Genomic DNA, 16,732 nt, shown 5'->3' with positions numbered 1-16,732 from the left:
TCCCCGCCCTCCCCCTCCTCTACATCCGTCCCGCCACCCCCCCTCTCTCCGTCCCGCCCCCACCCCCTCATCTCTCTCCGTTCCCGCCCCCCCCCTCTCTCTCACGTCCCGCCCCTCCCCTCTCTCTCCGTCTCCGCCCCCCCCCTCCTCTCTACTCCGTCCCGCCCCCCCTCCTCTCTCCGTCCCGCCGCCCCCCCCTCTCTCTCCGTCCCGCCCCCCCTCTCTCTCCGTCCCGCCCACCCCCCTCTCTCTCCGTCCCGCCCCCACCCCCTCTCTCTCCGTCCGTCCCGCCACCCCCCCTCTCTCTCTCCGTCCCGCCCCACCCCCCTCTCTCCTCCGTCCCGCCCCCGCCCCTCTCTTCTCCGTCCCCCCTCCCCCCCTCCTCTCGTTCCGTCCCGCCCCACCCTCTCTCTCCGTCCCGCCCACCCCCTCATCTCTCCGTCCCGCCCCCACCCTCTCTCTCCGTCCCGCCCCTCCCTCTCTCTCCGTCCCGCCCTCCTCTCTCTCCGTCCCGCCCTCCCTCTCTCTCCGTCCCGCTCCCTCTCTCTCTCCGTCCCGCCCCTCCCTCTCTCTCCGTCACCGCCCTCCCTCTCTCTCATCGTCCCGCCCCTCCCTCTCTCTCACGTCCCGCCCCTCCCTCTCTCTCCGTCCGCCCCTCCCTCTCTCTCCGTCCCCGCCCCTCCCTCTCTCTCCGTCCCGCCCCTCCCTCTCTCTCCGTCCCGCCCTCCCTCTCTCTCCGTCCGCCCTCTCCTCTTCTCTCCGTCTCCGCCCTCCTCTCTCTCCGTCCGCTCCCTCCCTCTCTCTCCGTCCCGTCCCCTCCCTCTCTCTCTCTCTCTCTCTCTCTCTCTCTCTCTCTCTCTCATCTCTCTCTCTCTCTCTACTCTCTCTCTCTCTGTCCCGCCCCTCCCTCCCTCTCTCCCTCCTCGTCCCGCCCCCTCTCCCTCCCTCTCTCTCTCTCCGTCCAGCCCCTCCCCCCCTCTCTCTGACTGTCGCTGAGAGCTGGAACTGACTGCGAGAGCAGCTTCTTGGTTGGCCAATTTTAAAAACAAATCACAACTGTCAGTTTCACAGCTGAAACAGTGCTGAGAGCAGAATAGAACTTCTGAACTTTGAACAGATTCGTGGTTTTCCGGCGGGCTCTAATCAAAAATGGAACCCACCAGAAACCGCAAAGCCGTCCAAAGTTCAGAACCACTGTTCTGCTCTCAGCACCTGTCAGCTGTGAAACTGATTGTTGCAATTTTTTTTTTTAAACCTGGTCTGGTCGGAGAGAAGAAGCAAAAGGGAAATTTCTCATCCCTGAAATTACCAGTCATAGGCACTGGTGCTTGTAACATTGCTGACCCCTGCTTTAGACTAGTCAGCTTCATGTAGGTAGTAGGAAAGATAATGGAATCCCTACTAAAGGACAAAATAGAAAAAACGTATAGAAACCAATAATATAGTGAGGAATCGTGTGTGAATTTTACAAGGGAAAGTCTTGCTTGACCAACCTTATTAAATTATTTACAGTGGTAAGGGACACTATACAAGGATAGTGTAGTAGATGTAATATCTCTAGATTTCCAAAGGCCTTTGATAAGGTACCACATAATAGAGTTAAGAATAAAGACCGAGTATGTAGGGCCTGGAAACAATTAGCGGAATGGATAGCTAGCTGGCTAGAAAGCAGAGAATGGGGGTAAAGGGTAGTTTTTCAGTGGCTAAAGGTGGGAAGTGGTGTTCGCAAGGATCAATGCTGGGATCACTATTGTTCGCAATTTATGTTAATGATGTAGTCTTTGGAATCAAAACCATCAAATTGATGATATCAAATTGAGGGGATAGTCAAAATTCAGTAGGCCTGTGTTGTGACACGACCGCTCAAGACAAAGCCCCCAATCAAAATATATGATTCTGATTGCGGTGGGAGCAATGCACTGCTAATTCAGTTCCGTCACTCCACAGGACACATAACATATCACTTTAACCTTTCCCAAATCAAAGAAAGCCACAGCCGAGTTGAATAATCTAGTAACCCCCGAATGAGGCAAACCAAACAAGGTACCTTTAGATATTAACAAATTAACTGTTTATTAGAAAAACAAAAAAACCTTGAACACTACTAAGACGCAACAACATTTAAAAAATAGAAACGACAATTAAGTCTGTAGATTTATGCTTCCTGACGAACAGTCCTCTGATTCAAAGCCCACTCGCAATCTTCCAGGGTCCAATGAGGTAAGGAAATTAGTTCCTCTTCAATGGGCAATTCAGTTCAATATTTGAAGCTTCAAGCTCCTCTTCTTTCCAGCAATGACCTCAGCAGATCAACAATTCGCAGCCACTTTCAAAAGAATCAATCTGGCTTAACTTTTAGAATTTTGAGGGGTAAAAATAATCAGTTTAAATTCACTTCCTTCAGTTTAAATTGACAGAGAGATCTCTTCAGTTCATGCTGGCCCAGCTGTGTCTGTGTCTCAACTGTCTCTGCAAAAGCCAGTTTTTCAAAAGTCAGCCGCAACATTATATGTCCTGTCCTCGGTCTCTGAATGGTTGGTTGTATCCAGGGCAACCAAGATGTACCTTTGCGCAGTAACTCCTGAAGCTTGCTGCCTTAAAGCAGCACTGATCCTTTGCTGTCTTAAAGACACACCACATATTTCCCCCCAAAAAAACAACAGAATGATGACACTTGCAACAAATTACAAGAAGACATTAATAAACTTCCAGAATAGGCATATAATTGGAAAATGAATTTCAACTTGGCTAAGTGTAAAGTATTATATATTGGTAAGAGAAATAAGGAGGTCACATATTACTTAGTAAGAATCTAAATGAAGTAGAGGAGCAAAGGGATCTAGGAGCATAAGGGCAAACCAAGCACTAAGGCTTATACCTAGAGGGATAGAATTAAATATGATCATGGCTGATCTCATCTCGGCCTCAACTCCACTTTCCTGCCTGTTCTCCATAACCCTTCAACCAATTACTAATTAAAAATCTGTCTATCTCCTCCTTAAATTTACTCAATGGCCCGGCATCCGCCACACTCTGGGATAGTGAGTTCCACAGACTCACGACCCTTTAAGAGAAGTAATTTCTCCTCATCTCTGTTTTAAATCGGCTACCCCTTATCCTAAAACTATGACCTCTTGTTCTAGAGCGCCCCACCAGAGGAAACATCCTCTCTGCGTCTACTTTATCAATCCCCTTTATCATATACCTTAATTAGATCTCTTCTCATTCTTCTAAACTCTGGAGAGTAAAGGCCTAAACTGCTCAATCTCTCTTCATAGGACAAACCCCTCATCTCTTGAATCAATCTAGTGAACCTCCTCGGAACTGCCTCCAATGCAACCACATCCCTCCTCAAGTAAGGAGACCAAAACAGTATGTAATACTCCAGGTGCGGTCTCACTAATGCCTTGTACTGTTGCAGCAACACTTCCCTACTTTTATACTCCATTCCTTTCGCAATAAATGCCAAAATTCTATTTGCCTTCCTCATTACCTGCTGCACCTTCATACTAGTTTTCTGCGATTCATACATGAGGGCACCCAGATCCCTCTGCACTGAAGCACTCTGAAGTTTCTTTCCATTTGGATAATTTGCCTTTCTATTCCGACCAAAATGGATAACCTCACACTTATGCATGTTAAACTCCATCTGCCAAATTTTGGCTCATTCACCTAACCTATCCATATCCATTTATACATTTCTTATTTCTTTATTGCAACTTACTATCCCACCTATTTTAGTGTCATCTGCAAATTTGGCTACAGTACCTTCTATCCCTGCATCTATGTCATTAATATAGATTGTAAATAGTTGGGGCCCGAGGTCCGAACCCTGTGGCACCCCACCAGTTACGTCTTGCCAACCAGAAAAGGACCCATTTATCTCATCTCTCTGTTTTCTGTTGGTTAGCCAATCCTCTATCCAAGTTGATAAATTGCCCTAACCCCATGTGATCTTACCTTGTGTATTAACCTTTTGTGCGGCACCTTATCAAATGCCTTCTGGAAGTCCAGATATACTACATCTACAGGATACCCATTATCCACTTTGCTTGTTACATCTTCGAAGAACTCTGGCAAATTAGTCAAAGACGATTTACCCTTCATAAAACCATGCTGACTCTGATGGATTGCGTTTTGACTTTCTAAATGTCCTGTTATTACTTCCTTAATAATGGATTCTAACAATTTCCCAATGACAGATGTTAAACTAACTGGTCTATAGTTTCCTACTTTCTGCCTCCCTCCCTTTTTGAATAGGGCATTACATTAGCATTTTTCCAATCCATTGGAACCTTCCCCACATCCAGGGACTTTTGGAATATTATAACCAATGGGTCCACTATCTCTGCTACCACTTCCTTTAAGACCCTAGGATGTAGGCCATCCGGCCCTTGTCTGCCTTCAATCCCAATAGTTTGCTCAGTACTTGTTCCCTCATGATGATGATTGTTCTAAGTTCCTCCCTTTCTATAACTCTGCATTACCTGTTACTATTGGGCTGGTACTAGTGTACTCCACCGTGAAAACTGAGGCAAAATACTGATTTAGTGTCTGTGCCATTTCTGTGTTCCCTATTATTAACTCCCCAGTCACATCCTCTAAGGGACCAACATTCACTTTAGCTGCTCTCTTCCCTTTTATATACTTATAGAAGCTTTTGCTATCTGTTTTTCTATTTTGCGCTAGTTTTCTTTCATAACTTACCTTTTACTGTTTTTATTACTTTTTAGTAACTCTTTGTTGATCTTTAAAAGTTTCCCAATCTTCCAGACTGCCACTGGCCTTTGCAATATGGTATGCCTTAGTTTTTGTCTTTATGTTATCCTTAACTTCCTTGCTTAGCCATGGATGTTTTTCCCCCTCTTACAATCTTTCTTCCTCTCTGGAATATATTTTAGTTGGGAGGAATTGAATATCTCCTTAAACATCTGCCGCTGCTAATCCCACCTCATTACATAATACCAAATCTAGAATAGTCTGCTCCCTGGTTGGTTCCAGAACACATTGCTCCAAAATAAATCTCTAATACATTTAATGAACTCTCCCTCAAGGCTACCTTTGCCAATTTGATTACTCCAGTCTATATGCATATTAACATCACCCATGATTATTGCCATACCTTTCTTACAAGTATTTCCTGGTTTATACTGTGCCCCACTGCGGAACTACTGTTTGGGGACCTATAGATTACTCCCACCAGGGACTTCTTTCCCTTGCTCTTTCTTACTTCTACCCAGACTGATTCTACGTCTTGATCTCCAGTGCCTATATCATTTCTCACTACAGCACTGATCTCTTACTTTACTAACAAAGCTACACCACCTCCTTTTCCTTCCTGTCTTTCCTTCCGAAATACTGAGTACCCTTGGATATTCAATTCTCAAATCTGGTTTCCCTGCAACCACATCTCAGTAATCACCACTAAATCATACCCATTCGTCTCTATTTGCGCTGTTAACTCATTAATTTTATTCCGAATGCTTCGTGCACTCAGATACAAACCCTTTAAGTTTCTTCTATTATCAAATTTCCCTACTCTTGTACGATTCCTTGGTGCAATATGACGTTTACGCGTTCTATCCCTACCTTTTATTTTCTGGTAACAATCAGCCTCATCACTAACCTGCACTCCTACCTTCTCCTTTAACTTTGACTTCCTCATTTTCCATGCAACTGAACCCTCCCACCACTATTTAGTTTAAAGCCCTGTTTACAGCCCTAGTTATGCGATTCGCCAGGACTCTAGTCCCAGCATGATTCGGGTGAAGCACGTCCCATCGGAACAGTTCCCTCCTTCCCCAGTACTCGTGCCAGTGCCCCATGAATTCGAACCCATTTCTCCCACACCAATCTTTGAGCCACGCATTTACCTTTTTAATCTTATTGACCCTGTGCCAATTAGCTCGTGGCTCAGGTATTAGTCCAGGGATTATTACCTTTTAGTTCTGCTTTTTAACTTAGCCCATAGCTGCTCATATTCCCTCAGCAGGACCTCTAACTTTGTTCTGCATATATCGTTGTTACCTACGTGGACCACGACAACTGGATCTTTCCCCTCCCACTCCAAGTTCTTCTGCAGCCCAGATGAGCTATCCTGAACCCTGACACCAGGTAGGCAACACAGCCTTTGGGACTCTCGATCCTGGCCACAGAGAACAGTGTCTATGCCCCTAACTACACTATCCCTGATTATGACTACATTTCTCTTTTCTCCCCCCACTTGAATAGCTCCCTGTACCATGGTGCTATGGTCAGTTTGCTCATCTTCCCTACAGTCCCTGCTCTCGTCCACACAGGGAGCAAGTATCTCGAACCTGTTGGACAAGGGCTGAGGCTCCTGCAACACTACTTCCTGGATCCCTCTACCTGCCTCACTCATAGTCACACCCTTCTGTCCCTGACCACTGGCCGAATTCAAGGTAGTTAATCTAAGGGGTGTGACTGTCTCCTGAAACATAGCGTCCAGGTAATTCTCCCCCTCCCTGATGTAGCGCAGTATCCGAAGCTCAGACTCCAGCTCATCAGCTCTGAGCCGAAGTTCCTGGAGCAGCCAACACTTGCTACAGATGTCACTAGGAACCACAATGGGGTCCACCAGCTCCCACATCATTTAGGTATAACACATCGCCTGGCCCTGCATCTCTCTTTTATTTAATTACATTTTAATTTGTTCTTTAAACTTCCGACTGGTCTTCAGTTTTTAATCTGAAATCAACTTAGAATAGGTAATTCAACTAGCAGTTCCTTACCAACCAATGAACTTACGGTTTTCCTGTGATGTCACTTTTTTTCTCTCTGTTTTTACTCCCTTAAAATACCCTCTCTCTCTCTCTCTCTGTGGTCTCCAACTCTGTTCCTTTTGGTGCACTTTTTAAAGCTCTGCTCCCACTGTGTTTTCTCTCTCTCTCTCTGTGGTCTCTGACTCTGTTCCTTTTGGTGCGCTTTTTAAAGCTCTGCTCCTGCTGTGTTTTCTCTTTCTCTCTCTGGTCTCTGACTTTGTTCCTTTTATTTATTTATTTAGAGATACAGCACTGAAACAGGCCCTTCGGCCCACCGTGTCTGTGCCAACCAACAACCACCCATTTATACTAACCCTACAGTAATCCCATATGCCCTACCACCTACCTACACTAGGGGCAATTTATAACAGCCAATTTACCTATCACCTGCAAGTCTTTGGCGTGCTTTTAAAAGCTCTGCTCTCGCTGTGTGTTCTCTCTCTCTCTCTTTGTGTATTTTCTCCCTCTCCTCTCTCTCCCTCTCCCTCTCCCCTCTCTCCCTCTCCCCTCTCTCCCTCTCCTCTGTCTCTCTCTGTCTCTGTGGTCTCCCAATAAGTCAAATAGGGAATTCAGAAGAAGCTTCTTTAATCAGAGAGCTGTGAAAATGTGGAAGCTGCTACCACAGGGAGTAGTTGAGGCGAATATTATAGTTGCATTTGAAGGGAAGCTCGATAAACATATAAAGGAAAAGGGAATATAGAGTAAAGTTGATAGATGAAGGAGGATGGGAGGAGGCTTGAGTGGAGGATAAACGGAGGCATGGACTGATTGGACTGATTCTATGTGTATAAACACCTGCAGGACCACTAATGCCTGTGTTGGGGATTCCTAAATCTTAACTCTTGCAGATCCACACCTAGGTCTTTGTTCAGTGCAATGGTTCCATTGGAGAGAGTGTGCAATTAGAAACTCCCCTTGCTTAGATTGGTCAGTAGGCTGACTTGAGACTTTTAAGCACAGTTTTGGTTGCATCTCAAATATTGGCTGAATGGTCAAATAACTGCAGTATTTCAGTCAATGTGCATTATAGTATGGGAGTTAGTTGTACTAAAATTGTTGCATGTAGTTCTGGCTGAGGTTTGATCACTTGACCACTATCTTGGCTGGTTCTAGTGTGAGGTTGATTTATTATGCTGAAGTTTGGTGGTTCTTGAAGTTTCAGTATGATTCTGTAAACAAAAGACATTTAAAACCCTGAAATTCACCACCTTTCTTGTGAAGAACTGAAGGATTCTTATGTTGCTGGATTAAAGTACTTTGCATATTAAATTCTTAGTTATTGCAACTTTCTGTCATCTTTGCTTAGGATTCAGTATTGGGCGGGGAGGATTGAACAGGAGTTGGATCGAGTAGTCCGACAGGTCAGCGGGATTCAACAACTCAAAGCGGTAAGTGTTACAAATTCAACACCTGTGTTGGGTGAGATGTCGAGTACTGTATGTTTTCTACATTACAACAGAGGCTACACTTCAAAAGTACTTAAGCTCTTTGGGATTTCCTAAGGTTGTGAAAGACATTTTATAAATGCAAGTCTTTCTTTCTTTGTATTGACTGGCATGTTGGGGTACTGTGTTTTGGCTGGAATATCAAGTGATGTATGTAGGCTGGCATGTCGGGTGCTGAGTGTTGACTCATGGAATGTTAACAATATTTTGGCCAGTGTGATAGTTTTTGCCCAAATCATTTCAGCATGTGACAGATATAGTGCAATTACATAATTAGAGGACATTAACTTAAATAACTTGTGTACTTTTGCATTATTCTTTCAGATTTAAATTGTATCCTTTCTCCAGTGAAATACAGTTCGGTTCTGAGTCTCTCCTCATAACTAAACGCCTTAAATCCCAAAATCACCATTACTTTTCTCAGAAAACTTCAATGAATCTTTGTCCTTTTGATGGCAAGATGCCCAAAATTCCTTAATACTCCATCATCACCTGAATTCTAGCTATTTATATATAAATGGATAGATATGGTTGAATGGTCAGAAATCAGGCCCATATCTTTTTCTTCCATTGTTAATGAAGCAGAGTTAAAAGCATAAGTAATAGGAGCAGGAGTAGACCATATGGCCCCTTGAGCCTGCTCCACCATTTAGAACAATCGTGGCTGATCCTCGGCCTCAACGCCGGCTCCCTGTACCCCTTGATTCCCTGAGAGACCAAAAATTTGTCTATCTCAGCTTTAAATATATTGAAGGGTGGAGCATCCACAACCCTCTGGGTTAGAGAATTCCAAAGATTCACAGCCCTTTGAGTGAAGTAATTTCTCCTCATCTTAGTCCCAAATGTTTGACCCCTTATCTTGAGACTGTGCCCCATGTTCTAGATTTCTCAGCCAGGGGAAACAACCTTTCAGCGTCTACCCTATCCAGCCCCTACCCTATCCAGCCCCTTCAGAATCTTGTATGTTTCAATAAGATCACCCCTCATTCTTCTAAACTCCAGAGAGTATAGACTCAGTTTACTCAGCCTGTCATCATAGGATAACTTTCTTATCACAAGAACTAATCTAGTGAACTTTTGCTGTACTGCCTGTAATGTTAGTATATACTTCCTTAAATATGGAGACCAAAACTGTGCACAGTACTCCTGGTGTACTGTCACCATAGTTCTGTACAATTGTAGCAAGACTTCCTTATTCTCATACTCCAAACCCCTTGCAGTAAAGGCTAACATGGCATTTGTCTTCCTTATTGCTTGCGGAACCTGCTTGCTAACCTTCTGTGTTCCTTGTACGAGTACACCCAAGTCTCTCTGAACGTCAACATTTACAAGTCTGACGCCTTTTAAAAAATATTCTGCTATTCTATTTTACTATCAAAGTGAATAACCTCATACTTCCCCACATTATATTCCATCTGCCACCTTGTTTCCCACTCACTTAACCTCTCTACATCTCCTGCAGCCTTTGACCATTCGCTAAAAGTATTCAGTTAATGATTTGTATCCGACACATTCATGCTTCAAATCCCAAAGTGCATTTATATATCTGCTTTAACATCCATCTGCCATTCTTCAGTCTATTTGCTTGACTGGTTGCGATGCTATTAACTGACTTTGCACTGTTTACCTGGCTACTTGGTTTGATTTAATATGATTAACAAATGTTTCAAGATTACCAGAAGCTGCCTATTCTGTAGTCACTTGTATAACAGAATCCCCGCAGAACTCCGCTGCTCACTATTTCTCGGACAGTGAAATGGATAAGAATCTTTTCAATTAAGTTGGCTAAATTTCACAGGCAATAATCGTCTAAGAAACTTTATCAAATATTTTCTGTGTATCCTTATTAACTATATTTACTAGTTCACCATGCACGATCCCAGATGATTCAGTGATAGGGATGTCTGAGTCACAATGTGTTCAACTAACGTGCTTGCAGGCGCGCACACACACACACACTAGAACAGGTGTTGGATTGTTATTGGGAGTGCAAACCGCTGGCTTATTTCGCCTCACCTGCTGACAGCTCCACCACCGTGACTCAACATGCTGGTTCAATACATAGAGCGGATGAACCCTTCCAGGTCAATGTGCATTAACCCACATTGGGAAATCCTTTCTATCTATGCTGGCAAAACAGAGAAAGCTCCCATCTGTTGTGGGTTTACAGATAAGGAGATGCATCACTGTTCTCTCAGTGAGGCCTCACGATTGCAGTATTAGCCCTCAATGTGATTGTATTTAAATGCCTTCACCATTACATATTGTGGGATGTATCTCTCAAGGCTTTTTAATGTATATTTGTTGATGGATGGGCTGCTGATTAACAGCTTGTTTGGTTAATAAAGTGACCGGCATTATAAAACTCACAATTGGTCATGGCTACAGAAATTTACAACCTGACGAGCACCTTGAATTTCGTCTTCAGATGTAAATGTATCTGTTCCAAGATGGTTTTCTAATGTATAACATTTCAGATTAAATACACTTTGTCTTTGTTGATGCTGTTGCCTTGTACTGTTGTAACATTGGGTACGGTAGCATAGTGGTTATATCTATGGACTAGGAATCCAGTGGCCTAGACAAATCCTCTGGAGATGTGAGTGCAAATCCCACCATGGTAGTTGGGGAATTTAAGCTTGGTTAATTAAACAAATCTGGAATAAAAAGCTAATATCAATAACTGTGACCATGAAAATACTAATTATTGAAGAAACAGCACTGGTTCAGTAATATCCTTTATGGAAGGAAACCTGTTCACCTTACCTGGTCTGGCCTCTATGTGACTCCAGACCCATAACAATATGCTTGACTGTTAACTGCTCTCTGAAACAGCCTCGCAAGCCACTCGGTCGTATCAAAAAAATGCTAGCACTGTTGGAGTACCTTCACCACATGGACTTCAGCGGTTCAAGAAGGCAGCTCACCACCATCAAGGGCAGTTATGGATGGGCAGTAAATCCTGGCCTTGTTAATGATGCCCAAATCACGTGAGTGGATAAAAAAAATGCACTGTTACAGTTTATGGACCCTGTGGCAGATTGGCTAAGTCACTAGCATAGAATGTGTTTGATATACAGAGGGAGAAAGGTGATACTGGGCTCAACTTTCAGAACTACTTGCAGCCTTGTGACTGGCTGATTGGAGGTTTTATCTTTGTTTTTCCAGCTGAGATAAAAACTGGAGTAGGCCATTCAGTTCCTTGGGCCTCTCCACCTATTCAGTTAGATTATGCTGCATCTTAACTCCATCTACCTGTCTTGGTAACCCTTACCCAACAAAGATCTCTTAATCTCTTCTTGAAATATTCACTTGAATCCAGCATCAACATTTTGGGGGAGTGTGTTCCAAATTTCTATTACACTTTGTGAGAAGTGCTTCCTGACATCACTCCTGAATGGCCTGCTCTAATTTTAAGAATGTGCCCCCTTGTTCTGGACTCCCTCATGAATAGATGGAGCATGCTGAGTACTTGAGGCCAGGGAATTGACAATCATTCTGACTGTCGTCAGAACCTCTGGAGTGCAGTCGCTGCCTGACATCCTTTAAAAGATTAAGTGGTGATTTGTGACAGTTTACTGTGATCATGGTGTAATTAATGGTATAGAAAATAACATACGATATAACTGGGCCATGCAGGCACATGATTCCACGTTCAGTGCCCAATTACTTCTGATTTCAGCCGGGATGGTGGGGTGGGGGTGCAGTACAATTGTGCTGGGCTTCACTGGGCTGATGTAGGAAAATTGGCCAATGTACCCACCTCTTCTGATCTCTGTCCTTTGACACTTACTGAAAAGTTTGTGTGTGTGTGGTTGCCAGGTGAGGTCAGGATCAGACCAGGTTGTGAAATCACTTGTGGTTGACTAGCCCACAACACTCACTGTTGACACTCACATGTGAGGAATGGTTGGTTAGCCGAGATCTCATATGGATATCCTGAGCCTGTAGAACCGTAAGAGCCAATTCAAGAAAAATAGAGAAAATTGCGGGGAATGTTTCCCCAGAAAATTTAGTCTGAAGTAACAGCAGGAGTGTAGTCCTCAAGCTGCCACTTGTAAGTTACGGACACTTATGACTTGCATTGCACACTGCACCTTGCCCTTGCACATTTCTTCATAGCCTTATGTGTCATCTGTACCTTGGGCCATACTGCCACTGGCAGAGCTACTGATGTTGCAGTGAGGAAACTACAAGAAGCAGGTGGTGATTCCCCTGCAGCTTCCTGTCACTTTTCTGTGCGATCGTCAAAAGTGAGAGAAGCTGAAGTACTCTTCCACCTTATATGCTGGCAGATAAGATCGAGCACAAGCCACTTCTTAACAGTTCTGTTAAACCTTGAACATTGAGCTCAGAAGCATCTTGTTGCACTATCCAGGTATGTCTGGAACTGTAGCAGATGGCAGATCTTCTCTGCATATACCGGTCTGTTAATTTAATAATACAGTGATGATCTCCCTTAGAGCAGCAGCTCAGCAAGCAGCAGTATGCGGTACCTGTTGTATATTGTTGTCAGCATGTTCGATGCTTGGTTGGTCTGGCTTGCATGGTTTGCTGAGGCTTTAGTTAGTTTAAACAATAATTCATTTATTACATTACAGGAACTATATACACTTCCACTTAAGCATGTTTAACCCTCTGCTGACACAATGTTTCTTCTCTCTCTCAAGTCTCTTACACATGTGATCTCTGACATCATCACAGTGGGAGGTGTTACTCTCACTGTCCCAAATATGAACCCTTTCAAGCCCTTATACTACATCTCCCCCCAAGACTTTGTCCATATATATTTTTTCTATATACATTCATTTTTACTTTACATACTACCCCATCTCCCCCCAAGTCTATGACCATACGAATTAGGAGCAGAAGTAGGCCATTCAGCCCATCGAGCCTGCTTTGCCATTCAGTAAGATCATGGCTGATCTGTTTCTGTCCCGAATTCCGTGCTTCCATCTACTCCCGATAATCTTAGATTCATGTTAGGCAAGGGAATCAATCTACTTTCGCCTTAAAAATATTCAATGACCCCTCTTCCACCACCTTCTGCGGCAGAGAATTCCAAAGTCGCACACCCTCAGAGGAAAAAAATTCTCCTCGTCTCTGTCCTAAAAGGGCGACCCCTAATTTTAAAACCATGCCCCCCCCATAGTTCTGGACTCACCCACAAGAGGAAACATCCTTTCCACATCCACCTTGTCAAGACCGTTCAGGTTCTTATATACTTCAATCAAGTCTCCTGTCACTCTTCTAAACTCCAGTGAAAACAAGCCCAGTCTGTCCAACCTTTCCTCATTAGACAACTTGCTCATTCCAGGTATCAATCCAGTAAACCTCCTCTGAACCGCCTCCAACACATTCACATCCTTCCTTAAATAAGGAGACCAAGACAGCACACCGTTTTCGAGATGTTGTCTCACCAATGCCCTATATAACTGAAGCATAACATCCTTACTTTTATTTTCAATTCCTCTCATAATAAAGGATAGCATTCTCTGACATCACAGATTCAATCTGTCAGGAGGCTTCACGTCACTCCCTGATTGTGTTCTTGTCAGACTCAGAACATCAGTAGTCTTTCTCTGAACACTTTTTTTGACTTGGTTGGCCTTCATTGAGGTTTGTAGTATCCAGTGTTTTCTGAATTTCAGGATCAACATCTGGTTCATCCAAATACATGACTGATTGGCATCTCTGTTGAAATTCATCTCTCTGGACAATTAGTCCTTCTGTGCCTTGGTCTTGTACCCATACCTTTTCTCCTTCATCAACTTGGGTAGGTATCTGGTATGATATCTTCTATCATAATGAGATATCTAGGGGACCTTGTAAGATGTACAAATCCACATTTTTCTGCAAAGTGCGTAAAGTGGTTGATTGCATATTGAGGACCATTCTGACAGAATCTTGTCAGGAATGCCATAGGTTGCAAAGGTCTATTGTAAAGCTTGAATGCCAGTCTTGGGTGTCATTGTGTACAAACGTTTGACTTCTATCCATCTTGAAAAGTAATTGATAACAATCAGGTAGGATTTCCCATTAAACATGAATAGATCCATCCCCAGACGTTCCCACAATTTGGTTGGAAATTGGGCCAAAATAAGGTGTTCCCTCTGGTCTGGTCTGTGAACTGTGCATATCTGGCAATTAGAAATCATTTCTTCAATATCTCTTGATATTCCCAGCCACCACATGGACGACTGAGCCGTGCTCTGTGTTTCGTGATACCCATGTGGTCCTGATGTATTTTTTCCAAAGTATCTGTCCAGAGTGAGACCCAAATCAGCAGTCTCTTGTCATATATCAGCAAATCATCCACATTAGTAAAGTGCTTTCTGTACTTGAAGTACCACTGGGACATTGCTGTGGTCAACCTTGTGTACAATATTGGCGTATACGGATGTATTTCTCATCTTGCATCTGAGCATGACGAATTTCTTGGGAGCTTTTTTGAACTTGCCGGCCCTTGTGATGCCTCATTCTCATCAATGAAATTAACATCCTGTTATGTAGGATGGTTGACAGTCTGATCTGGACAGTGCATCTGCTGAGGTTTGCAATTTGCCATGTACACATACCATTTCATATATGAATCTCATTAGCCTCAACAGGAATCTCTGGATTCTCAGAGGCATTCTTGTGAGTTCATTTTCATCAAGTAAGGAAACTAGGGGTTTGTGGTCTGTCTCTATGACAACCTTTAAGGCGATGAGATAATCTGAAAACTTTTCACAAGTCCACATAACTGCGAGAGCTTCTTTCTCTATGACGGCGTACCTCGTCTCAGTCTCAGACAATGCTTGAGATGCATAATAAACCGGTCTTCAACATCTATCTGGCTGTTCTTGATAAAGATATTCACCAACCCTGTAAATGAGGTGCCTGCTGCAATTGTGGTTGGTAGTGAGGGGTTATAATGTGCTCACGGAGGATCCCCACCAGGAACCAATTCACCCCACAGCCCCCCTTCCCCTGACCGAACGCCCACCCCCCATCGCCGGGTCCTTCCAGGCTCTCATCCCTCCTCATTTACCTCTTTGCCAGCATTCCAGCGCTGGGCCTGGGTCCAAGCCCTCTGCAATACCCAGTGGCACTGCTGAGTTGCCGGCCTTTAAAAGGATGGGGATCCTGCCTCCTTAAACTTTCACTCCACAAGACCGGAGGATCGCACTGGGTGGACTGAAAAAATGCAGAGGCGGGCTTCTCCCCACCTTTTCGGCCCAGCGCCAGGAGCCCACCTCCTGCACACCTCCTGACTGCCTACAACCAACAGACAATGTGTTGATAACCACGGTTCGTTATCTTATAAAACTGTTACACTTGCTCCAGTGTCTAGTTTAATGTTGATGATATGTCTGTTGACATATATATCTGCAGTCCAGAATGCATGGTTAGGGTCATTGATATCACCAAGGAAATTTACTGATTTCTCTTCTGAAGGAGATTTGATCAATTTCATTAAGAGCTCTACGCGGGAAGACTTTTTCATTATAACTTTTTAAAGTAGAGGTTTTACTTTGGCACATCTTCCCAAAGTGGCCAACTTTCTTGCAGTGGAAACATTCTGCTTTATTTGTAGGACATTATTCGGACCTGTGGGTCTTTTTGGTGTCACAGGGTTTTATGGCGTCTTGCATATTCCCTTCCAAGTGTATCTCCTTTTCTGGTGCTTCTTTTACAGTCCTGGGCTTAAGGAACTGTATGGTCGTTGGTGGCTTCCTGTCCCAAAGTTTTATTTTTCACCTCTCAGGATTGCTCTGTTCTGCTTACTACCCTCTGTTTGTCTCACCAGCTGTATTACTTTTTCTAGGGTGAGGTCTTTAGACTGCAATAAACCTGATAGGGATCACAATGCCCACTACATTGCAGTTTCTTTATCAATTCTGATTTTAGGTGTCCATATTCGCATTCTTGCACGAGCCTGTAAAGGTCATTTGTAAAAGCATTTACCAATTTGCCTGGTTTGTGGACCCTGCTGTTAAATTTGGCCCTTTCTAGAATCTTATTGCTGGTCGGGTTGAAGTACTTACTGAAGGCTTTTAAAACTTCATCAGATTTATCTGATGTCTCATTAATGACGTGCATGGCAATAATCTGCTGTTGCTCCTGTGGAGTGCAGTAATATATTGACTTGTTCTGCTTCAGACTTGCTGTCTAATTGAGAAGCAATTCAGTATCTCAAAAATATGTTCCTCCACAGTGACCAGTTATGGATTTGATTTGTTCCTTCCAAGTTTTCAAATCTCCCTGGTAGTGAAAATTTCCTTTCAGTAATGGAAGTTTTCCCATGCTTTTCAGAAGTTTTCCTGTGCTTTTCAGCCTCGCAGTCACTCGTGTAATGTCCGCTGAAGTCAGATCTGCGCTTTCTAAGGATTTGGCTTTGGTGGTGCTGCCTGCCTAGTGCGCTGTTAGAAACAATTTTGTACCCTCTTAAGGGTTGCTTCCCAGATCCCCAATCGTTACTTGGTTCTCCGACTCGAATCCTGTGATCGCTGGAACAGGATT

General features: G+C 43.8%; 1 protein-coding gene across 7 annotated transcripts in view; it reads left to right on the top strand.

Annotated features, from left to right (window-relative positions):
* The window catches only part of cacna2d2a (calcium channel, voltage-dependent, alpha 2/delta subunit 2a), a 1,382,174-nt gene that overhangs the window by 57,498 nt on the left and 1,307,944 nt on the right, over positions 1-16,732 (top strand). For all 7 annotated transcript variants that reach the window (XM_068051351.1, XM_068051350.1, XM_068051349.1 and 4 more), the window contains exon 2: positions 8,089-8,170. In XM_068051351.1, coding sequence (XP_067907452.1) covers positions 8,089-8,170 — 82 coding nt within the window. The remainder of the gene's footprint in view (positions 1-8,088; positions 8,171-16,732) is intronic.

This window comes from Heterodontus francisci, chromosome 19, assembly GCF_036365525.1.
Source record: "Heterodontus francisci isolate sHetFra1 chromosome 19, sHetFra1.hap1, whole genome shotgun sequence".
In the NCBI taxonomy this organism is placed as follows: domain Eukaryota; kingdom Metazoa; phylum Chordata; class Chondrichthyes; order Heterodontiformes; family Heterodontidae; genus Heterodontus; species Heterodontus francisci.
Note: the sequence above shows the minus strand (reverse complement) of the source record. Positions and strands in the feature narration are given on the sequence as shown.